Source organism: Artemia franciscana, chromosome 12 (assembly GCF_032884065.1).
Source record: "Artemia franciscana chromosome 12, ASM3288406v1, whole genome shotgun sequence".
NCBI lineage: Eukaryota > Metazoa > Arthropoda > Branchiopoda > Anostraca > Artemiidae > Artemia > Artemia franciscana.
This window is the reverse complement of record NC_088874.1, coordinates 15,851,275-15,876,153: the sequence shown is the minus strand read 5'-3', so window position 1 is coordinate 15,876,153 and position 24,879 is coordinate 15,851,275. Positions and strand designations below refer to the sequence as shown.

The 24,879-nt window shown below is 35.0% G+C and overlaps 1 protein-coding gene across 1 annotated transcript in view; it reads left to right on the top strand.

Moving 5' to 3' along the window:
• The window catches only part of LOC136033746 (regulator of G-protein signaling 17-like), a 163,805-nt gene that overhangs the window by 97,601 nt on the left and 41,325 nt on the right, over positions 1–24,879 (top strand). Inside the window, exon 4 of the mRNA XM_065714644.1 lies at positions 4,490–4,576. Within this exon, the coding sequence (XP_065570716.1) occupies positions 4,490–4,576 (87 nt within the window). The remainder of the gene's footprint in view (positions 1–4,489; positions 4,577–24,879) is intronic.

The window sequence follows — 24,879 nt, the reverse complement described above, 5'->3', positions numbered from 1 at the left end:
TATTTTATGTATATAATTCGTAAATGTTTTAAAATGGGGCTTTTTTAGATTGCTAACATTGTTCTGTTATTTTTAGAAGGTATTGTGCCAACATGTGTCTTAAATTTAATTAGATTAGTTTAATTGTTTCGGGTTTTTTTTTGCGGACAGAATTCAATTTTAGGGCCATCCCTGTTCTTAATTTGTGGGAATGATCGGTCTTCAATATTCCTCTACTTTCTTAAAACATATTACTTAATTAAAAGAATATATGAAGTGTACGCGCAAAAATTAGGAATTTTAAAAAATTCTTTACTAAAAGATAGTACTGAGAAATAGCACTTGGGGATGGAACATAATAATGGTAGCATAAGCTTTTCAGAAAAAGTCGCTACTTGTTAAATAAACGAAACACACCCAAAAAATGAAGTTAGGTTAATTCTAATTAGATATAACCTTCATATAACCTTTAGTTTATATAATAATATAAATTAGGCTATATATTTACACATTAGGGGTTTGGAGTAAAGTATTCAAACAGCGCCCAAACTTATCGTGACCCCAACCCCTAATTGGCAAATATATAGCCGAAATTATACAAGCCCAATGCATTTTGTTATTTCTGTCAGTCATTGCCCAAGGATTTCTTCGCCAATAATCAATCATGCTTTTTTACGTAAGGCTGGGAAACGTTATCCTGGTATAACTACGGATCAAGGATAGTGTTGGATGTTATAATTTTTAGGATATTATTGAATTAATGGTATACAGAATATTTTTAAAATATAGTCATTAATTAAAATTTTGAAGCACAAATTATGGTAAAGAACTTCTTTTTGTATGTCAAAGAATCATATTTATACGTGCAATATAAGGTTATGTAACAACACCTGTCGCCAGCGGAGCAACGTTCCAACAGGTATATGATACTTCTTTTAGAATCAGTGACAGGTTGATTATCCTCTGTTATCAGATTTTTTGGGAAAGGGGGGTAATGGCCAGTAGTGGCTGGTAGTCAAATTTAGATGCAACACTATAGGATTTTGCTCATCCATCTATAGCTGCCAGAATATGCTTGTTGAACTGTAAATGGTATTGCATGTGCACTCAGGATGTTAAGCACTCTAGAAAACCGAAATGACGAAGAATTATCAGCAATGCTTCTAACACGTTTGCAAACTATTGGTGTAAAAAAACAGCAACTTGTGCTATCAACGGTACAGCGTTCTACTCTTAAAAATACATCACAGCTCCATTTTTGCACTGGTGTGATGTGGGAAGAAATGTCCTGGATCTGCCATCATGCATACAGGACGAAAAACAGCAAACAAAAACGGCAGAGCGACCTATTTTTCAGAATTGGGTAAAGGTTTCTATAAAGAATGAACTGGGGTGCTGTAGAATCGGAAGAGGCCAGCTGTGCCTCTCTCTCAGACTATCTGTCTTGCTTCTTCTTCAATAAGCCTATATATTCAATGGCTCTATAGTTTTTCATCAGAGTCCGCAAAGTTGATTTGAATTAAAAGTAACTTGGTGAGCTGTGATGACAAAAGTCGAGAGCCATGACTAATTAGAGAAAAAGCCAAGAAAGATAGTCTGAGTAAGCGGCAAAGCTTGCATAACCCTTTTTCAGAATTATATAATAATGATGTAATTTTACTCGTTGATAGATAGTCGATCATGCATCTATCCTAGAGCAGAGCTAAGGGCTCTTTTGAAATATAAAACATGATTTGTTTTTGTTTCTTCCTCGTTGTGCCAGAAACTTGACGATCTACCCTCATATTTGCTATCTGAACCAATCAGTTAATGAGACAACATAAACCACACGAAACTCAACCCTATCAAATTCAATGACGAAACTTCCAAATGCTAAGCTTCATCTCCCGTAATGCTCAAACCACATTATTTACTCAAGTTGTCAAACTGTACTTTTACACAACTTTAATTCTTCTGGAATAACTCACGCAAAGTCCATCGTGTGAAAAACTCATGACAGAAAAAACCTCTCCTTACGCCAAACTCATCCTGTATACAGTTGTATTGATCTACATTACCAGCGATACAATACAATGGTTGGAATCTTGCCTAAATACTGCGCCTCCCCCTGAGATTGATCCGAAGGACCTTATTCCGGGGAGAAATATTAGCCTAAAAATGTAATTTTTGTCCTTTGTCAACACATCGTTATTTTTCAATCGAATCTATTCTGAATAAAGAATGATTTACGAATGAAATGTAATGTTGAGAAAAAATGGTGAACAAAATAGAAGAAATGATTTATACTTCTTTAGCTGTCTTCTTTTTCTTTATGTATTAAATAAAAACATAAGTTTTTCAACTGGGAGAAAGGAGCAATATTAAAACATAAAAAGGATTGAAAGTATTAGAAATATGAGTGGAGTTATCTCCTCCTCAATATCTTGCAATTTACACTGATTTTTGAGTTTTTGTTCCAGTTAATTTAAGAACGATTCATGAAACAAAAGGGCCGTTTAATCAGAATAAGAAGGTTTTTTAAAAGTTCTAAATACAACTTTAGCTCAAAGAGTGAGGTATTGAAGAGGGGACAATCCCCTTCATATTCGTAATAATTTCTGGTCGTTGTCAGTTTTAATGTTGCTCATTAATTTCAGTTGAAAAAACTTTTCTTTTATTTAAGTTTTGATTGTGTTTTAAATAATCCCGAGAACTCCAGCACCCCTCCATAAAAAATCCCTTCCCCCGCAAAAAATTCTCCGTAAAAAGTTCCTCCTACTCCCCTCCATCCAACTGCCCCTCCCCCTTCAAAAAAAAACATCTTGATACGTCCCAAAAGCCAATATTATATGTAAACAGTGGGCAAAGTTAATAGCTTCTCCCCCTTCCCCGGAGGCTGTGGGGGGGGGGGTCCATTCACCCTCAAAAACATAGTTATTATAGTTTTCGACTGTGTTGAACTAAAGGCTATGTCAAAATTTTGATCGGAAGACTTTGGGAAAAAATGGGAGTTGGGAGGGGGCTAGCTGCCCTTCAATATTTTTGATCACTAAAAAAGGTCACTAGAACTTCTGATTTTCGATCAAATAAGCCCTCTTCCGACCTTTTAAGATAACTGGTTTGATATGTTCACCACTGGGGGGGGGGACAAAAAAATGAACATGTATTCGTGATCTTGCTTCTGGCAAAAATACAAATCCCACATTTTTGTATATAGGAGCTTGAAACCTCTACATTGGGTTCTCCGACTTGCTGAATCTGATGTTGTGATTTTCATTAGGATGACTTAATGTTCTTAGGGCGTTTTTGCCTTTTTTCTAAAATTTGGCAAATTTTCTCTGGCTCGTGACTTTTGAAGGGTAACATTAAACTTGATTTATTTCATATGCTTTGAATGAACATTAAAATTCAATTCTTTTGATGTATCCATTGTTACCTAAACTCTGATTTTCAGAGTTCGGTTACTACTGAGCTGCATCACTCCTTACTTACGGTTTGTCACCAGGAACTGTTTGATCTGCAAGATTTAAGAGCTTAGTGGCAGAAGAAACCTTTAGCAGTCTTGTTTAATTTCTTTCATAGCCTAACGACGTCTCACTGATACTAGCGGAAATACCAAAAATTTTCTTAGCGCATTAGATTTGAAACAAATTCAAATTTCATCTTAATTCCACAAATTTTTTTTTACAAAATTTCCAATTGCATTCACGGTCTTTTTCTTTGACAAATTTGTCTGTCAGTAAACGATAAATTTGTCATTTGTCAGCTAGCGATACAAAAAAAAAAAAAAAAAAAAAAAAAAAAAAAAAAAAAAAAAAAAAAAAAAAAAAAAAAAAAAACAACCATGAATTCTAGCTTCAAATTATTAGTCTAAATAAGGCATGTCTAATTTTACTTAGATGCCATTATTTGCCACTTTTCCAATGCTTTATATACAAAATATAAATTCGGTTGGTGTTACCGTACCTTTAGTTTTTACGTAAATAACTTTCAAGCTAGACTATAGATGAGACATCAAGGATTTCTTGCAAAAATAATAAGTTTGTTTCTTATTTAGAATGTCACAAAAGCTCATTTCTATATTTCCGAAAATGCAAGTAATTTCAGCCTGTGTTCTGAAGTCTTTGCGTTGAGTTTTTCTTTTTCCTTTCTTTCTCTCGTTCATGTTACCTTAGGTTTTTTTTTCATTTCAGTAAAATTTTCATTTTAGTTGCACTTTAGCACTCCCATTTGATAGTTTTGTTAAGAAGTAAAAAATTCTGTGTAGGTATCTTATAGGGTTTTCAAACAATATCAGATATCCAGTAGACTGTCACTGAAGGTAGAATTAGAAATTCTACTGTCTGATTTTTGATATCGTAATCTAATCGCCACTACGTAAGTCAAAAAGTGCTTATTTGTTTTAATTATACTTGAATAAAAAAAAAGTTGTTGATACTATCATAGAACGACATCTATTATCGTCTTAAATACACCTGTGTTATTCAATTTGTTCTGTTGACACAAACTAATTCGATTTTATATCCTTTAGCCTAACATCAAAATCTCATGAGCATTTAAGCTCGAAGTTAAAGGACCAAACTAATTCAGATTTGTCAATTGGTGATGCTGATCTTTTGTGAGTATTTTTCTTTCTCTTTTTAAGATGATTTTCAATTAAATAGTTAAAGTACAAAATCTTTTACAAGAAAAAAAAAACAACTCAAAATTGAATATGTTCATAGCCTGCTTTGTTTGCTTTTCAGTAGAAAAGATTGGTTCTTTCGGGATCAGAAATTTTTTTTAATCTTCATCGATTTTTTTCAATCCATAATAAGTTTAAAACGCACATTGTGTTCCCTTTTTGATGCAGTTCTTGAATTGTTTTTTTTTTATTATACTTTATTTTGAGAAGAAAATAATATAGTTCATAAAAGGGGTTGTTCCAACCCTATATGCGCAGATCTTAAACGAATTTAAACAAAGAAGTTTTTGAACTGAAAGTAAGGAGCAATATTGAAACTAAAAACGCACAGAAATTACTCCGTATATTAAAGGGGCTCTTTCCTCCTCAGCGCCCCCCTCTTTAAGCTAAAATTTGACTCTTTCTCTCAACTTTACTTTTTAAAACAGTAAAAAACTTTAGCATAAAGAGGGGGGCGTTGAAGAGGGAAAAGCCCCTTTAATATACGGAGTAATTTCTGTTCGTTTTGAGTTTTAATGTCACTCCTTAATTTCAGTTAAAAAGTTTTTTTTTCATTTAATTTCCGAACGTCTTTGAATTAATATATTTTTTTATTTTGGCTGTCCGCACATGAATAATTAAAAGAAATTTTGTATTATTATTTTTTTCGCTAAATGGCTTTCTCTTAGTTTTGATCGGAAGATTTTGAGAAAAAAGAGGTGGGGAGGAGGCCTAGCTGCCCTCCAATCTTTTGGTTACTTAAAAAGGCAACTAGAACTGTTAATTTTATGCCAACGGTTTTATTCGTAGAAAATATACGTAACTTACGAATTAAAATACGTAACGAAGTTCTATATTTGTATCTTTTTATTACGTATTTGAGGGGGTTCGTCCCCTTGTTAATACCTCGCTCTTTACACTAAAGCTTAAATTTTACCCAATTCTTTAAGTATGACCCCTGAATCACAAAGGCCGTAGAATAAATAATTGAAATTACTAAAAATACTTTAGCGTAAAGAGAGAGGTATTTAGGAGGAGATGAATCCCACATATGCGTCGTAATTTCTGTTCGTTTTAAGTTTTAATGCTGCTCCTTACTTTCAGTTGAAAAAACTTTTCGATATTTATTTTTTGATAGTTTTTTTTTTAAATTGCTCCAACCAAATCATATAAAAAATGTTTGTGAAAAACTACAAAGGGGTCACTCAGACACAAATTAGAACTTGTATTTTCCTTCAAAATCTATTAGCAGGCAGCCAACACTTTCCATGGTTTTTCCCTTTTCTGCTCTGCTCTTCTCCCATAGAGACGGTGGCTAACTCAGAGGAACAGCCAAGTAATTTAGGATTTGGTGCAGTTTCATTCAAGGCAGTTTTACTTATATTTATTTTCAATCTCTCAAAAGCAAGGGGATAACTCCCATAAGGCATCAGAATTCTACCCAGTCTTGTTTCTTCTTAGGTACAAATACACCATGATGTCTCGGCTGATATCTGAATCTGGGAGAGTCTATAGTTAGCTTTTTGACCTGTCTAAAGTGATTGGCAACCTCGTAATTTTTGTTCGAGTTTGACTCTGTTTGGGCTAAAATTGTTTTGTTTTAAATAGTGCTGGGATATCCGACGCTCCCTTCATAGAAATTATCTTCACCCATGAAAAATTCCTCCATGAAAATATCCTCCCACGTAACCTCCTCCCCTCAACTCCCCCCGTCTCCCAACCAAAAAAATCTCCCTGAAAACGTCTGTACACTTCCCAATAACCATTACTATACCTAAACACAGGTCAAATTTTGTAATTTGCAGCCCCTCCCCCTTGGACAATGAGGGAGTAAGTCGTCCCCAAAGACATTGTTATTATGTTTTTTGACTATGCTGAACAAAATGGCTATCTCAAAACATTCATCCGTTGACTTTGGGAAAAAATGAGCGTGGTAGGGGGCATAGGTGCCCTCCAATTTTTTGGTCACTTAAAAAGGGCACTAGAACCTTTGATGTCCGTTAGAATAAGCCCACTCGCGACATTTTAGCACCACTGGGTCGATACGATGACCCCTGGAAAAAAACAACAACAAAAAAACAACAAATAAACACGCACCCGTGGTCGGTCTTCTGGCAAAAAAAAACAACAAAATTCCACATTTTTGTAGATAGGAGCCTGAAACTTCTACAGCAGAGTTCTCTGATACGCTGAATGCGATGGTATGATTTTTCTTAAGATTCTATAACTTTTAGGGGATGTTTCCCCCCTATTTTCCAAAATAAGGCAAATTTTCTCAGGCTCGTTGCTTTTGATGGGTAAAACTAAATTTGACTAAACTTATATGTTTAAAATCATCATAAAACATGATTCTTTTGATGTATCTATTAGTATCAAAATTCCGTTTTTTAGAGTTTCGCTTACCATCGTTACTACGAAGTTCGTTACTACGAATTGTTTGATACAACAATCGAGATATTATCAGTTTTTGCCTTATTAAGCAATAAATAAATAAAACAAGTTTTTTTAAATGAAAATAAGGAGTGAAAAAAAGGGCTTTTCCTCCTCAACGCCTCGCTTTTTACGCTAAAGTTTTACTCTTCCTCTTAACTCTACTTCTTAAAACAGTATAAAACTTTAGCGTAAAGAGCGGGGCGTTGAGGAGGAAAAGCCCCTTTTATGTACGGAGTAATTACTGTTCGTTTTAAGTTTTTTTGTCGCTCCTTACTTTCATTTAAAAAAACTTGTTTTTTTTATTTAATTTCTGGACGTTTTTCAATTAATGCATGTTTTGAGCTTGGCTCTCCGCACATAAATAATTAAGACGAAATTTGAATATTAATTTTTATTTTGGCTAAATGGCTTTCTCATAGTTTTAATCAGAAGATTTTGAGAAAAAAGGAGCGAGGGAGGAAGCCTAGTTGCCCTCCAATTTTTTGATTACTTCAAAAGGCAACTAGAACTTTCAATTTTTTACGAACATTTTCATAACGAACTTCTATATTCGTATGTTTTTATTGCGAATATGAGGGGGTTCACCCCTCGTCGATACCTCGCTCTTTACACTAAAGCTTAAATTATGTCCCAGTTCCTTAAGAATGACCCTTGAATCACAAAGGCCGTAGAATAAATATTTGAAATTACTAAAAATACTTTAGCGTAAAGAGCGAGGTATTACGAGGAGGTAAACCCCTCATATGCGTAATAATTTATGCTTGTTTTAAGTTTTAATGCTGCTCCTCACTTTCAGTAGAACAAAACTTTTCATATTTATGTTTCATTTTTTTAAATAATGCTAAAAAATCCTGCGCCCCCTTCATTGACAGTCTCTTCGCAACTGAGAAGTTTTTCCATGGAAAGATCTTCTCACGTAACCCCCCTCCCCCTCAACTCTCCCTCCCAAACCAAAAAAATACCCCTGAAAACATCCATACACTTCCCAGTACCCATTACTATATGTAAACACAGGTCAAAGTTTGTAACTTGCAACCCCTCCCACGGGGACTGCGGGGGAGTAAGTCATCCCCAAAGACATAGTTATTAGGTTTTTGACTATGGTGAATAAAATGGCTATCTCAGAATTTTGATCTGGTGACTTTGGGGAAAAATGAGCGTAGGAGGGAGCCTAGGTGCCCTCCAATTTTTTGGTCACTTAAAAGGGCACTAGAACTTTTAACTTTCGTTAGAATGAGCCCTCTCACGACATTCTAGGACCACTGGGTCGATACGATTACCCTTGGGGAAAACAAACAAACAAAAATACAAACAAATAAACACGTATCCGTGATTTGTCTTCTGGCAAAAAATGCGAAATTCCACATTTTTGTAGATAGGAGCTTGAAACTTCTACAGTCAGGTTCTTTGATACGCTGAATCTGATTGTGTTATTTTCGTTAATATTGCATGAATTTTTGCGGGTCTTTTCCCCTATTTTCTAAAATGAGGCAAATTTTCTCAGGCTATTAACTTTTGATAGGTAAGACTAATCTTGATGAAAGGTATATATTTAAAATCAGCATTAAAATGCGATTTTTTTATGTAACTATTGGTATCAAAATTCCATTTTTTGGAGTTTCGGTTACTATTGAACCGGGTCGCTCCTTACTACAGTTCGTTACCACGAATATCAACTGTTTGATATTTATGACTGGTATGGGTGGCATAAATCCCTGTGGATTTGCAAAGCCCGCTGAAATCAGATGAAAATGTTTTTTTTTAAGTATTTGTATCAAGCTAGAATCTATAACCTTTAGATTCAATATTGCTACTAAAATATTGCTAAATCATTCAATATTGCTAATAACAAGTAACGCATTATCAAAGTAATTTGATCAAAATGAAACATTAAATTCAAGATTGGAAAAATCAAACAGAAATTTTTATTTCAATATTTTGATTTAGTTTTGAATACCAAAACCAATATATTTTATACCTTTATGCTTCATAATTGTAAAAAACTAAATCTTTTTCAAAGTGACAAATAGATAAATACAATTACTCCTGGAAAAAAAATAAATCATTATGAAACACGAAAAACGTATCTGTTCGGGGGGAAAATACAGAAATTCCCAGCATTCCGTTTAGGGGAAACATTTTTGTTTATAGTGGATTTTAAATATCAGTTCATGGGTACTCTTGCAATGCAAGTGAAATTTGACGGCATATTTTTACTCAAATTGCCCCTTATTAAATTGTTTTGTATAATTCTGCAAACTTTCTTGTGTACTAATAATTCCACTAATTACTAACAAACTAATACATATTTAGCAGCACCATAAAATTCGATTCTTTATTTAATATTATCCATAGTTAGGCTCTTACACTTTCGTTAATGGCAAGGATTTTTATTTACCTACCATCCATTACTATGAAGAATTTTTTTTTTTTTTTTTTTTTTTTTTTTTTTTTTTTTTTTTTTTTTTTTTAATTGCTCCAACCAAATCATATAGGAAAAATGTTTCTAAAAAACTACAAAGGGGTCACTCAGACACAAATTAGAACTTGTATTTTCCTTCAAAATCTATTAGCAGGCAGCCAACACTTTCCATGGTTTTTCCCTTTTCTGCTCTCTCCCGTTTGGTTTCCTTGTAATTACTGTATAGTCCCAAATTTCCAGGGTGGCCACGTCCCCCCCCTCTAGTCCCCATGGGAACCACTAAGCTATTACTCTGACACACATATTACTCTTGTTGGGTAATTTTCGTACTGAAGTTCACAACAAATTGTTAAAAGACTATATCATGGGTCTTACCGCATTAGCACTTTTGGAATTTGATATACTTTTTTGTTTTCTTTTTTAGTGTTAAATTTAGTCCTTTTGAAACGATAATATCAGTGAGATTCAATATATAAAACCAAAAAAACTGTAAATCAAAACTCAATGATAACCAAAGTACATAAGCTATTGATCTCTGGTTGATGCCGAAATTAAATTGAAATGCAACCAATTCTTCCAGTAAGCAAACAGAACAAGGACTGTACCCTGTGTAACCACAAATATTTTACCAATATGTGCCGCTGTTGCTGTATTATTAGTGCTTTAACTTAAAACTACACTTTATAATTCTGACATAAAAAGAGACGTTTTTACTAATATGAAAAAATATCATACTGCATTAAAGATTAGAAAATTAATTTGACTTATTGACAAATTAATTGAATCATTTTATTAACAAATTAAATGAGCCTTTCAGAGACCAACTGAAGTAAATAACGAAAATTTAAGAGAACAAATATCTTATTATCACCATTATTGTCGATTTAGGTTTTAATGTACCGATATTCCGGCGGTGAAAACGTCTATAAATTTTCGTTCTCGACCGGTTTTTTCCAGGTAAAAAAAAGTATATCTAGTTAAACTGTGGTATGAATTTGGTCAAATTAAGCATAAAACAAAAAGTACTAATATTCGCAAGCCAAAATGTTTCTTGTCACAATTTTGGTATTAATCTTCCCTCTTAGGGAATACTTTTGTGAATAATAAAGGTAAATATAAAAACTGCATTTATTCATCTTAGACATCTAATGCTATTGTTTCGCTGATGCGATCAACTATTAGTTAGCATACTCTTAACATCAACAAGGGTCTGCCAGAATATCATCTGTTTTTTTTTTCACCTTTTTGTTCCAAGTGACATCATTTGTCTCTTCTGTATTCTTTGAGACCGTCTCTTAAATCGAATAGTGATAAAGACCACCTGCAAAATGAAAGAATCGTTACAAGATGAAAACACATTCATTTTTATAATAACATACTGTTAAGTTTCTAGAACAATATTTTTTGATGATCCTGACCAGGGTGCTGTTATTTAAACTAGCTTGTGTGCTTTTTTTTCTCTCTTTTGTAAGAAACGACACCAGTGTTGCTAATATGCACTTGGTTAAGTCATATTTGGCATTTCGAGTTTCTAGCAAGAAGAAGTGAGTTAAAACAGGTGGAAAGAGAAGGTCCAAAGAAACTGAGATCGTGAAGTAGGATAGAAATAGTTGAACTGGATAAACATAGTATACTACTTCTGTTCAGTTTCATAATAAAGCGTTTTATTATTTCCCTCGTATTAGCGGGATGGTTTATAATCCATGGATAGGGTAGTTTTGCGTAGAAATTTTTCGATGATTTTACAATTCATGGATACGGGTAGTATTTTGTACTAATTTGCAGGAAAATTATGCATCACTGTTAGCGATTAAATAAAAAGCAACACATTTTTGCAAGTAGAGTGACATTAAAGCTCGAAACGAACAACAATTATCCCTAATATGTAGGTGTTACCTCCTCAGCCCCCTCTTTATGCTAAAGTTTTATGGTGATTTGAAAATACTTCTTGTTTCAGCTCAAGGCTCTTGTGTTTGAGTAGTTCTCCTAAAAGAACCAGGACAAAATTCAAACTTTGGCGTAAAGAGTAAGTGGTTGGGTGGAGTTCAATTGCTTGAGAATAATAGTCTTCCTCCTGAAAATGTTCATTTTTCGGCGAGGCGTCTGAAACATCATAAAACAGCTAACGAGTCATCATTTCTACGGTTTTCGAGACTAGTTCTTTGAACATATCTTTTTGTAGGGATGTTCCCCATGGACGCCAGGAGGGTGTAGGAATAATAGGAATTAAAACAAGGAACATAAATAGGAAAGGGAAAAGTTGTCCCATTTACGTCTGGGTGAAAACAAAACTCCTGCTAGAGTTTGACCACCCCCCTCAGAAATTTTCTGGTGGCATTCGTGATGCTCCTCCTCCACATCTCTGCTTTTCTTGCCAGTAATAATGTGAGTGTAATCTTTTTTGTCAACAGAAAAAAATTGTCTACACTGAAAGGGATGCTATCACGTTGCAGCTCTCATATCACAGAAGTAGTCCAAAAATATTCCCACTAGGAGCCAAGGGGGATTAAAGATTGATCTCTACCCCTTCCCTTTCCTCCAGAAAATATCCTGTCTTAATTGTCTGAAGATTCATAGGAATTTAAGAAATTTGGGCTTAAAATTTCATTTTTGAGGCTTCAAGCTCGCTCCCCCACCACCACAAAGGCCCATCGGCCCTCCTCTATCCTGGTTGACGAGCAGCTATACAACACTGGATATAATTTAAAAAGCTGGAAATTAATCGAGTTAGGTTGAATGAAAGCCATAAAAAAATGTCTATATTAGACTAATCTGTTTATTATTTGTTTTTATGGACTACAATCGACTAGGTATCTCATAATTTTCACTCGATGGCTTGTTGGTACCTTTTGGTCACTCATGGCTTGTAGATGCAGGATGGTGTCGCCCTCATGTATACAGGATACTTTCCGTTTGTTTCAAGGACACTTTAGGTTTTTCTTTGCTTTCCCTTGAAGTAAAGTTGTTCTTTGAAAACGTGCATCCATGAACATTTTAGTAAATGGGTAAGCCTGAAATCATGTAGTCTACGGATCAATGACGCTTCTTGACTACAAATATGCTTGCTTTGGCCCTGTGGGACCCGGTATCGAACCCGGGTCCTGCATTGTCAAGCAGAGAGCGATTCAATGTGAATCCAAAGAAAAGCTAAAGCCTGTAAAAAAATTTCAGAGAGGGTTGGATCTGACCGGATCAAGATCTTAGAAAACTGTCTTATTGTTCTTTGATTGGCGCAAAACAGTTTTCTATTTTTAGTCTCCCAAAAGGGAGTGACACTACCTACCCTTCCCTTTGGGTTGCTTCGTCGAGGGGCGTCTCTTAATATTTTGTTTTTCAACAAGCTTTCAGCAAGAGCTTTCAGACAAATCTTTTTACCTGACCCACCAACAGCGCCTAACGCGCCATGGAGATATATTTGTAAGCCACCAGTGCAAGTTCGAGATATTGGGAGGAAATAAAAGAAATTGCTAAGATTATAAATCACTGACTCTTCTTCATCTCTGGACCTTCTATCAGAAGTCTGACACTACTTTTTTATGAATGTCAGGTTCTGTTCCTCATCCACATTCTATTTTATTCTGAAGCTTTTACAATATTTTATAAGTTTATTTTGGTATTTCAGTTGATACTATTTCTATTACCTAATTTCTCAGATACAAATTTATTCATTTCTCCTACTTTTTTCTGCGGAGTTACAAATAGTATAGTCTGGATTAACCGTATGTAATCTCATCCAATATTATTTTTTTAATCTCATTCTCCTAAATCCAATATATTTGAGTCTCACATATTCAATGTGTGTGCCCCATCTCTACAAAATTAAAACAATTAAAGACGGCATAGTTCAAAATTCTTGGAGCAGCGAAGTTCTCATGTTTTGTCTAATCAAGGAAAGAGAAAATCAAAAGTTCTCTTTGTCCTATCAAACAACTCATAATATTGTATATGCGGAGAGTGGAGACATGTAAACTCCCTGAGCTCCTCCAATACAAATAATAATTTACTTAGGTGGACCTTATTGATTGTCGAAAGTGACAATAAATGTGAGGTTTATTTACAGTAAGAAGGCACCGAATCATAAATTTGCTCTACAGGGAGGTGGGGATTCCCAGAAAATATAAACCTAGTGAATTCAGTTAAAAATTTAGATTTCTGGAAGAGAATCCTATAGTTCCTCCTCTCACAGAGACGGTGGCTAACTCAGGGAGACAACAAAGTAATTTAGGAGTGGGTGCAGGTTTCATTCAACGCAGTTTTACTTATATTATTTTCAATCTCTTAAAAGCAAGGGGATAACTCCCATAAGGCATCAGAATTCTACCCAATCTTGTTTCTTCTTAGGTACAAATACACCACGACGTCTCGGCTGATCTTTGAATCTGGGAGACTCGATAGTTAGCTTTTTGACCTGTCTAGAGTGGTTGGCAACCTCGTAATTTTTGTTCGGTAGCATTTTGACACTGTTTGGGCTAAAATTGTTGTTTATTTGTGCGAAATTGCGTGAATTGGTCCGTTGTGTAGCACAATATCCTCTTTTGATTAATAAAGGTACTGCTGAAATTTCATTTTTGGTCCAAATGGAATTTATTGTTCAACGTGATCATTTATTAAAAAAAAAAAAAAAACAAAAAAACAGCCACAACAAAACTATCTTTTTCGAAAAGGCTAAATTTCGTATATTGATTGTTTGACTTTCGAAAGAACAACATTAGGTTTCTTAAACATGTTTAATGTGATGGTGTAATTTTTATCAGTATCATACTTATTTCTGTTTTTAGGATTATTTTAATCATTTTTTAATATAACACATATTTCTCTATGATAATGAATTTTGATGTCCAAATTTAGATAGATAAGTTTATGTACTTAGAATCGGAGCTATGTCAATTACGGTGATTTAGTAGAAAGTGAAAAGTCTCTCATCATTTTTTGTCCTAGTCGCTTCGCATGAAAGGGAATGGTTCTACAAAACGCCTGGTTGTGCATTTGATTACGAATTGAAAATGTAGTGTCTTTTTGAGAGCTGAATAAAATTCAGCTCTCCAAAGCTCTCACAATGTCCCCATATAGTGCTTTGATTTGGACTTTTATATCCATGTAACCCTTTATAATATCGGGTGGAAATTTGGGGATAGCTTTTTACTTAGAAAATCAAATAAATATGCCTCCAAAAATGGCATAACCGACGCAGATCTAGGGATAATAGCTGTAAATTATTCAGTTTGCCCGTTTATCATTGATTAGCTATAGTACAGAAGAAGTGGGCAAGTTCTGTCTTGGCTGTTTCTTCTTTTGGCGACTGTTGCTTAGGATAATAATTGAAAGCAAAAATTGGCCATGTTCGTCTTTTACTAGGCTGCATGTGACGGCTGCGCTTTCGTTTACATCTGACACTGCTCTTAGGAACTTTTGGGCTATTGTAAATTTTTATTTTTAAGGTGAACGGAAAAATAGTTACCATTTCTGAACCACTTTCAGATGGTAATTTTTCTCATTATGCAGCTTTTTTCAAAATGTATTTTTTAACTTCTGGTTACTATGGGCTGCGGTTTGCCTTTTAGTAGGTTTCACCTAGAGCTGCAACCATGATGATGTTAACATTATAAAACTCTACAAATATAATTGCATTAATATTTCAGTTACTACGGCTAGAGTTTGTTCTTTACTAAGACATGATAGTTGTAATAGTGTATTTTTTGTTTTGATCTGACACTATTTTTAGGAGTTATAGGCTTCAGTATTTTATAATATTGGTCGTGATCATCTCTTACTGGGTAGGGGAAAGGCAATTACCCTCCCTGGATTTCGAAAAACATTCATTTTTGTCTTCCTTAATAGCAATAAAAAATTCTCCTTCCCCCTACGTTTTTGTGAATGGACGCTACTGACACCAGTATTATCCATCAGCGAGACTTCCTGACTTTAAAGTTAAATTCCCTACAGGTTAGTGTTTTTACGCCTAAATGTCGTTTTCTTTTTCGGTTCATATTAGGCTGTTTTTGAACGATATTTTTCTTTTCTTTTTCACAAGGATGACCTACTGAATCTGTCATACCTAATTGTTTCAACTTGAATGGCGTAAGTATTCTTGCAAAAGCGGGAGCTCAGTTACTGGGCCAAAGTTTTGCAGTCTGTAAAGTCATTCGACAATTTGGTGACATTCCTTTTTTCCTTCTGTTGTTTAAGTACACTTAATCTACACTAACTTTTTAAGAGCATATGCGAAGGAAAAGAAATGATATGTATTTAAAAAGATTTTTTAAACCAGTGTAAAGACACCTTAATAATCACTTATAAAGTACTCAAAGTGATTAACAAGGCATTTACCTACATAACTAGCACCATATAAGGCGGGCAGGAGAATTTTGGTTAATGTCAACAAATTTCTTACATAGATACTTTTTCTGGCGATCGTTATAATTTTTTTTTATTATTATCATGGCTCAGTTGTTTACAGCCAGTGCAGAGATCTTGATTGACAAGCCCAAAACAGGACAAAATTTGCACTTTTAACATAACTATTTAGTACGTAACGCGACGCAAAAAAAATGATTTTAAACCAAAAATACCTTTTTGTAAATCAGGCTGTGAACGAAAGCATTTTGCTGTCAATGTGTCATTTTGCTGTCATGAGCAAGGCTCTTGGCAACCTTGAATAAAAGATAGAAGACTTTTCAAACAGTTTGTCGTAACTGTAAGTAAGGAACGGCTTGGTCCAATAGTAACTGAAACACTAAAAAAGGTAATTTTGACAACAATTAATAATTCAAAAGAAATGGCCTTTTCTGCTGTTTTAAAATATTTAAAATTCATCAAGTTTAATTTTATCCAAGAAAAGTACAAGTCTGAGAAAAATTTGCCTGATTTTTGAAAAGCGGGAGACACCCCAAAAAAAGATTAGATCTAAATGAAAATCACACCCCGAGATTCAATGCACCATTTAGAGGTTTCAAGCTCCTATCTGCAAAAATGAGGAAATTTGTATTTTTTGCCAAAAGAAAGATCACGGATTCTTTTTTTTTTTTTTATTTAATCGAATCAATGATCCCAGTAGATAAGGAGATGGCTCATTCAAAAAGCAATTAAAAATTCTATTGCCGTTTCTCCAAAGATATCTCATCAAAGTTTTGAGATTCCCATTTGTTCAGCATAGTTAAAAAGTCCAATAACTATGCCTCTGGGGATGACATGACCGTCCAGGGCTCATGGGAAAAAGGCAATTAGTCATGATATTTGCCCATTGTCTACATATAGTATGTGTTATATTGAAATATACATATATTTTGCGGAGGGGGAGGGGTTCTGCCGTTGGAGGAGAGGTTTCCAAGTGGAGAATTTCCTGGGGTGAAATTTCCAAGGGAATTTTATGTATGGGGTGAATTTGCTAAATATTTGTCTTACTTTCTTTTTGGCGACTAAATATTACATGAGGAGATATCAAGGGAGAAATCTCTTGCTGGAGGATACTTTTTAGGGGGTCTCCTATAGCGGGGGGTACTTCCATTAGCTGAAAAACAACCAGAAATTAAATATTAAAAAAATTACTTGTTCGCCAGAAAGTAAGGAGCAAGCTTAAAACCTAAACAAACAGAAATTATATCGAAATATGAGGGGGGGGAACGATCATTTAATCGGAATAAGAAGCTTTTTTAAATTACTTGCTTCTTTTGTAGAATGAGCAAGGGATAGAGGATGGGGCAGTGAACTTCATTAATGGAATAATTTCTGTTCGTTTTAAGTAATAACCTTACTGCCTACTTTCAGTGGAAAAACTTGTTATTTTATTTAATTGTCTATAAGAAATCATGTCTATTGTCAGCAGCACGATAAATAATTACTATCAAGGGATATTTTCCCAATAGATAGCCGTGCTTATCTTCATCGTCTTAATAACCGTCCATCCTTAATGACGAGGAAAAGTATGGTTGCCTTTGCCAAGGATCGATTAATTGTGATAGCTGGAGACATTGCCTCATCGTTTAGACAAAATAAACTAAAGAATATAAAATGGGGAGAACAATAATGACGAGTAAGAAGAGCGATTGACATTTACAGAGTTGGCTTACATGCTGATGTCAATTAAGATTAGTATTGGCAACGACCATCCTTTAGGGTTTTTGCCAAAACATATTGATTGCACTCCTTACATTTTCCGGATTCACATTAGGAATCTTATTGAGAAAGCTCAGAAGGAACTGATACGCTTTTACTTTCTCACACTCTAAAACCGCTGATAAAATAGAAGTTAAATAATAAGACGTAATAAGTAACAGCGACGTAGGGATAAATTATCCTTGGGATTTCCTTGATTAGAGCTATAATATTTTTCAGATACTTAGAATTACCACAATGCAGGTCAGCACAAATTTTAGTTTAACAGTCAAAGTAAGATTTTCATAAACCAATCTGACATGTCCTTTTTTACCTTTTTGGAGGCTATAGAGCTAGTGGTGTTCTAAAGAGACGTTTCTGCAAACGTTTTGAAAATTAGTTTCAAGTTTTCGGTCAGCTTCAATCTATTTGCAAAGATTCAAATGTGATTTTTTATATGTTTTGGGGAAAGAAAAACCAAAAAATTAAATTTTTGCATCTACATGAGCAAAAGCCCCCGTGTGGTTTGAGTTCTCACGTAACTCATTGCTGCTATTCTTGAAATTCATTCATTTGCAGGATTATGATTTTCTTTGAGCTGATTTCGCATTCAAACAAAATGAGACAAATCCTAATTATATCTATTTTTAAGAAATATGTTTTAATCTGAATAAGACTCTATATCTAATACTGAAGACTGAGGTATCCCCCATGTATGTGCTCAAGCAAATTTAATTGTGCATATGTAAGGTATAGTCTGCCAGGCTGAATAATGCATTAACTGGACAGATGTCCATCATTGTGAAAGTATTTGTATCCCAGTCACAAGGGGGTCATATATATTACTATTATTACAAATTCACTGCATCACCAAACCGCTTGACGCCAACCCAGTTACAGACGCTTCTTCTCCATCTCAATCTGTTCAAGGCTTTCATCTTTACTTCAAGGCTTTCATCTTTACTCAAGGCTCCCTTCCAAAAAATTTCGATTTCCTGCAAATTCTTCTTAATGACCACTTTACCTTATTGCAGAACTTCCTGTTTATCTTTTGGCCTTAGATGGATGATCAAAAAGAAAAATCTTTGGCAATCTATAATCCTTCGTCCGTAAAATGTGTCCTAACCATATCAACTTTTCTTCCATCATAGCCCTAGAAAGTGACACAGAACCACATTTTTCGGGTGCCTTGTTGCTTGACATATGTACAACCATTCGTAGAAAATGCCTCTCGAAAACATTTAACAAATCTTCCTCTGCCTTCCGAAGTGGAGAGGGATCGGAACTATACTTGACTACCGTCAGTACCGTAGCTTCAAATATTCTAGTCTTTGTTTAAAGGCTTATCTGTCTATTCTTTTGGACTATTTTCAACTATGAAGAAACATCCTGGGCCTTGGCTGTTCTATTTTTATACATTGAAGATATTTTCGTGATCAATCTGCTCCTTACCCAGCATCGCCTCTTCACTTTTATTTATTCCTAGTTCCAACGACTTAGTCTTCTTGACATTAAACTTTAAACCCATTTTTGCATCTTGAAATATCAAAACCTATTCTTGCACACTGAACTCTCAAATTTTTTTATCTTAATAGGTTTTTACCTTCAATTTATCTATATGTTCTCCCATAGCCTTTACCATATTCCTCGGAACAAAGTCAGTCAAATAATCCATGTGAACCGGGATAGGATACAACCCTGCTTAAATCCTGAATCACCCTAACCTAGCTACCAATCTCACTTCCTACCTTAACCGCAGCAATATCGTTCTTGTACATAGTAGTAATCATCTTAATATACTTACATCGTATACCATGCAATGATAGGACCTTCACTAAAGCTCTTCTGTCGGCTGACTCAGATGCCTGCTCATAATCCAGAAAACTGAAGAATAGGGGGGTCTCATGATTCAGCCCATCTAATATACGTTTCTGTTCGTTTTAATTTTGAATATCGATTTATACTTTTATGTGAAAAAGCTCGTTTTTATCCGGTTATTCAATAAAGACTACACTCCAACTTCTCAATTTCCAATATTACAATGAATCCAGCCTAAGATTTACTGAGGAAATACCTTCCCTGTTATTAACTTCTTTCAGACTGATTGCCAGCCTGGAAATTAGCTCTTATTTTTGGGTTAAGAAAAAACAATCAATCTTCGTGAATTTTGTTTATTAGTCGAAATAGATAATTGGAATTGGTATGAGAGAGAGAGAGGGGGCAGCAAAAGAATTGGATAAAGGACAAAGAAGATGTATTTTATTTTGAACTTCGATTTTCAGTTTAATTTAGTTTTTCCCATACTCAGAAAAATAAATTTCTCAAAACTTTGCAAGAACAATGCCAGACCTTTATACATTACATACATTAAGGGAATGCAATGCCCCAAGAAAAATCACTCCTGAGATGAAAAAATTGGAAAGCAAGTTTAAACTAAGTTCGAATAAATAACTTGAAAGTTCCCCCTGGAACTTTGGAGAGCAATGAATTGCTCTTACTCCAAACTTTCACTCCCTCTCTCCTTCCAAAATGTGCACGAAAATCTATATCCCTACATATTAAACTCCCTCAAAAATTTCAGGATTTGTGTGATTTCACATGATAGGGCCTAACTTAAGCTGTTTCATAAAGACAAAAATTGTTCTGAGGCTTGAAGCCTTAGAATCTTTTCCTAGAATTTAATATGTATCAAAGTTTTGTGTTTCCTCTCTTCTCCTTTTTTCTTGAAAAATTATTCTATTCAGGCACTGTCCAGGAAAATAAATCAATTTACGACTGACTGGAATAGTTCCAAGTATCGCATTGTGAACATATCATGAAAAATACAAGGAAAGAGGAAAGCAGTTAAAGAGTGGCCCTCGATAACTGTCAGTAATTGCTTTCTGCATGAATGTCCTCAACAAATAGCTGGATACGATACACCCAACTATAAACAACGTAGATTGAATTAACATTGGAAAAATGAAGAAATAAAAATGAACTGAAGAACTCAATGATTGTTCCTTCAGTTCTAATCAATATGGTATTTTAAAATAATTTTTCTTCAGGTCTGACTAGGATATTTAAGAAAATTGCCAAAAAATTTACAATATGCTATTGGTGGGTGTCCATAAGCTTAAGCCAATCACAAATTATCAGCTCTAGTACCTAATACCAAGCAAGCTTCTCTTATTATTTATGCAGTAAGTAGGTTTAAATAAAATGGACACGACATTTATACTTAGTTTTAGTAAGCCTTTGTTTTGTCTCACGGCTGTGGAATTGAATTTAAACATTAAAAATGGTTTTAGAAACGGGCTTCGAAACTTGTGTTGGAGGAAAGGGGCGAATTTTTTATTTTTCTTTGTTTATTTGTGTATGTTTTTGCTAAGACTGCTGTCTGACTGGACCCGCTGCTAGCAAGACATAAGATGTATTTAAACAACAAGAAATACAGTCATAAACGTTATAAACAAGGTTTAAGTGGAAATAAACACTTATGGTATCTTTATATGCCTTTTAATTCTTAGTCTGTCAAAACAGTTGCTTTGCTCTGTTAAAAATACTACCGTTGACCGTTATTTTGAATAAGAAAAAGTCTGCCTGGCGGTTTCCCTTCTTCCTCCTTATGTATCCCAGTATTTTATTTCCCTTGAAAGGATGGTTGTGGATGTTTTTCTTATTTTTTTATTATTATTGTTGTTGTTGTATTGTTGCCTTCAGGAGAATTTCTTGACAAAACGAAGAAACCATAAAGAAGAGAAAAATGAAGATAATGACAGCCAGTTTCTTTCAAATCTATGGTCAAAGAAAACTGGAAGAGTGTCTAAACATGCATGCCAGTACCCTTTTAAGTGCTGGGCCATGCTGTGTCTGTCCCCGAGCATATACTCAGTCTGGGCAAAAGAATAACCGTTTGCACCGCTTAGCCAGTAATACAAATAGTTATGTAGTATTCATAGCTATACGAAGGTCATTGGGGGATATGTTGCTGAATTTTCTTTGTTGTTAGGGAAGGGAGAGTACCTAATACCTCAAGGCTGCATTTTTAGGCCCATTCAAACGCTCCATAATAGTTGCTTCAGACAGGCTCCATAAGGGGGGATATAATCCGTGTCCTGCCTTAAGGTGAATGTATATCTATTCTAAGCGTGCAACATGGGTCCTGGGGGATATGAAAGCTCCCCTCTTTTCATAGAAATGGTAATTCTTAATCGAAAAGTTTATTTTATGCATTTGAAGTGTTGTCACACAGAGGTGAACTTTGGCTTAAAGAGAGGGTATTTCCCATGAGGGTGACAGCCTCTCTCATATTTCGTTTTTGATTTAAATGCTACAATTGACTTCATTTTCAAATCGGATGAGTGCTGAGTATTAGGATCAAATTTGTCCAGGAATCTAATTCTGTCTCTGTTGTTGGTTTTCTGTTGGTATTCTGTTGGTTATTTTTTCTGGAATGATGTTTGAGCAACATATTGTGAAATTTGGCACCCAATGCACATATCGATGGACTAGATTGATGTCATATGCTGAAATATTTTTTTTCGAATTTTGAAACCTCCCTTAGCCTTCAACTAAATTCCTGCATGTGTTTCAGGTCTAACAATTTATTTTAAAAATACTTTTCTATTCCCAAATATTTGAGTTATCATTTTATTTACGGTTAAATTCCTGTGTTGCCAAATTTTCCAAAGACAGGATGGATGAGGGGTCCCCAGTTTGAAGCTGAGGGAAGCAATTCCCCTATTCCCTTCCATAGCAGTCAACATTCCCCGAAAAAAAAAATCCATTGCATAGTCCCATTGAAAAAAAAAATCTCTAGGGTAGAGGAAGTCATGGTAAAACTCTATAACATGATTTGTGACCTCCTGAACCTTCCAGAAGGCTTGAATGTCATTTTGTTTTGCTGTTAAATAAATTTATTACTGAAACCAGAAGTTTTGCTGAGCCGATTGATTTTTATATAAAACTAGCTGTTGGGGTGGCGCGCCAACACCTAGTTGGTGGGGCGCTTCGCGCCCCCCCCCCCCCCAAGCCCCCCCGCGCGCGTAAGTCGTTACGCGCATTATTAGTTACGTGCCACTGTAGTTGTGTCCCTGTGTCCCACCTGTGAATATAGATAGATTTATATATGTGTTTCAAACTACGTAAAACTTGCGAATATACAACATTCTTGGCTTTCCAAAGTACTAATAATGACGTCATATGCAAACGCTCTTTTTACAAACAAACAAACATGCATACACACAACTCGTTTTTATATAGATAGATAGATAGATAGATACAATATAAATTAACTGCGTAAAATTTGCGAATATACAACATTCTTCGCTGTCAAATTGTCACTACATATAAATAGATTGTCAGGTTTACCGACCCTCGAATATGCAACGTACAATTGTCCATGGGAAAAACAATCAGTATTAAGATCTATACCACATTTTTCTAATGATTGACCTTGAGCTTTGTTAATGGTGATTGCAAATGCTAATCGAATTGGGAATTGCAATCTTTTAAATTGAAAAGGCAGATCCGTTGGAATCATGGGAATGCGAGGAATAAGAACAGCCTCACCCTCAAAAGGCCCTGTCAAGATTGTGGCCTCTATTAGGTTTTCCATTGTTTTTTTTTATGGCAAGTCGCGTGCCATTGCAAAGCTTTGGTGGGTTGATATTTCTTAAAAGTATTATTGGTACGCCTATTTTTAGTTGTAGCACGTGTGGTGGAAACCCTGAAAGATCTATGGAATTTAAAAATTCAGATGGATAATTAACCGCTTCATTTGGTTCCAAAACTGTGTCGACTGACTTGTAAAGGACTGCCTGGTCTCGAATCTTGGTCAAAATAATATTGTTGATTTCGTGGACGTCTATATTTTTGGGTTCGAGAATCGCTCTTTCACTTAGCCATTTATTATTTTTATAATTTTTTAGAATATTCGGAAATACTTTTTCAATCAATTCATTTTTGGACGTCACTAAATTACAGAAATCAGCAGGTAGTTGTATACGTCCTGAAATTGAGTCTACTGTGAGCTTTCCGTTTCCAATTGCCAGCAATTGATCGGAAAATGTTTGACCAGAGTCATCGTTTTGCTATCGGACATGCATATTTGTAGTTAATTTTAATATTTTTACGTGTGCCCATAAATTAGAATTTTTCAGGCAAGCATTCATTTCGTCTGCAGGAGTTGATCTAGGTATTATAGGTAATGTTTGCCTGAAATCTCCCGCAAGCAATATTAATGTGCTGCCAAAGGGTTTCGACTTGCCTCTCAAATCTTTCAAGCATTGATCCAGAGCCTCGAGTGATTTTTTGTGTGCCATTGTGCACTCATCCCAAATAATAAGTTTGCATTGCTGCAATACTTTACCCATCCCAGATGATTTGCAAATATTGCACGTGGGAGTTTCTATAGAATGCAAATTCAGAGGCAATTTCAAAGCGGAATGAGCAGTTCTTCCACCAGGCAGCAATGTTGCGGCTATTCCGGACGACGCAATTGCCAACGCTATATCATTTTTTGATCGAATTGATGCCAGAATCAGTTTTATCACAAACGTTTTACCAGTACCTCCTGGCGCATCCAAAAAGAAAATTTCTCCAACGTTGTTATCGACACAATGCATTATCGTATCATAAATGTCTTTTTGTTCCGACGTTAACTTGGAAATGTTATTTTGTACATACGACAATAGATCACTCGTACTGTAACTTTGTTCACGATCCAATTCTACACATGTCGAAACAGCAGCGATACGGTTAGGTGAAGGCATTCCCAAATCCTGAAGAGGTTTGTTTGCCATACGTACGCACAAATCTTCTGTAATAATTAAAGTGTAGTTATAAATTTCTGATGTAAAATCAAAAGTCATATCTGACGATGTCATATCTTAAAAGTCATATCATATGACGATACCATCTATCTTTGAAGATGGTAGGTTGGCCGTCGACTGACTTACCCTGTTTTCGACGTTCAAATACTTTATTTTTAGTATTCCACGTGTAATACGAAGGCACTTCAGTATACAGCAGTTTTTTTGCAAAAGAATCATTTTTGCAAAGCGAAAAAAAAGCTGTTAATGTTGTATCCGGTGGATTCAGGGCTCTTTGTTGCACGTTGGTTTCCGTGAAATAAACACGTTGACCATTCTGTAAATGTACCGCTAAGTGAACAACAGCTGGACTACGTTCATGTATCGGAAATGAAAGAATTCGCCAAACAGCTTCATTACTGCTTATGTATCTTCCAGCCTGATATTGTACGATTTCGTCGAAATCTTTGATTTCGGGCTGCAAGCCAAAAACTGCCATGTCACTACCTTTGTTGACG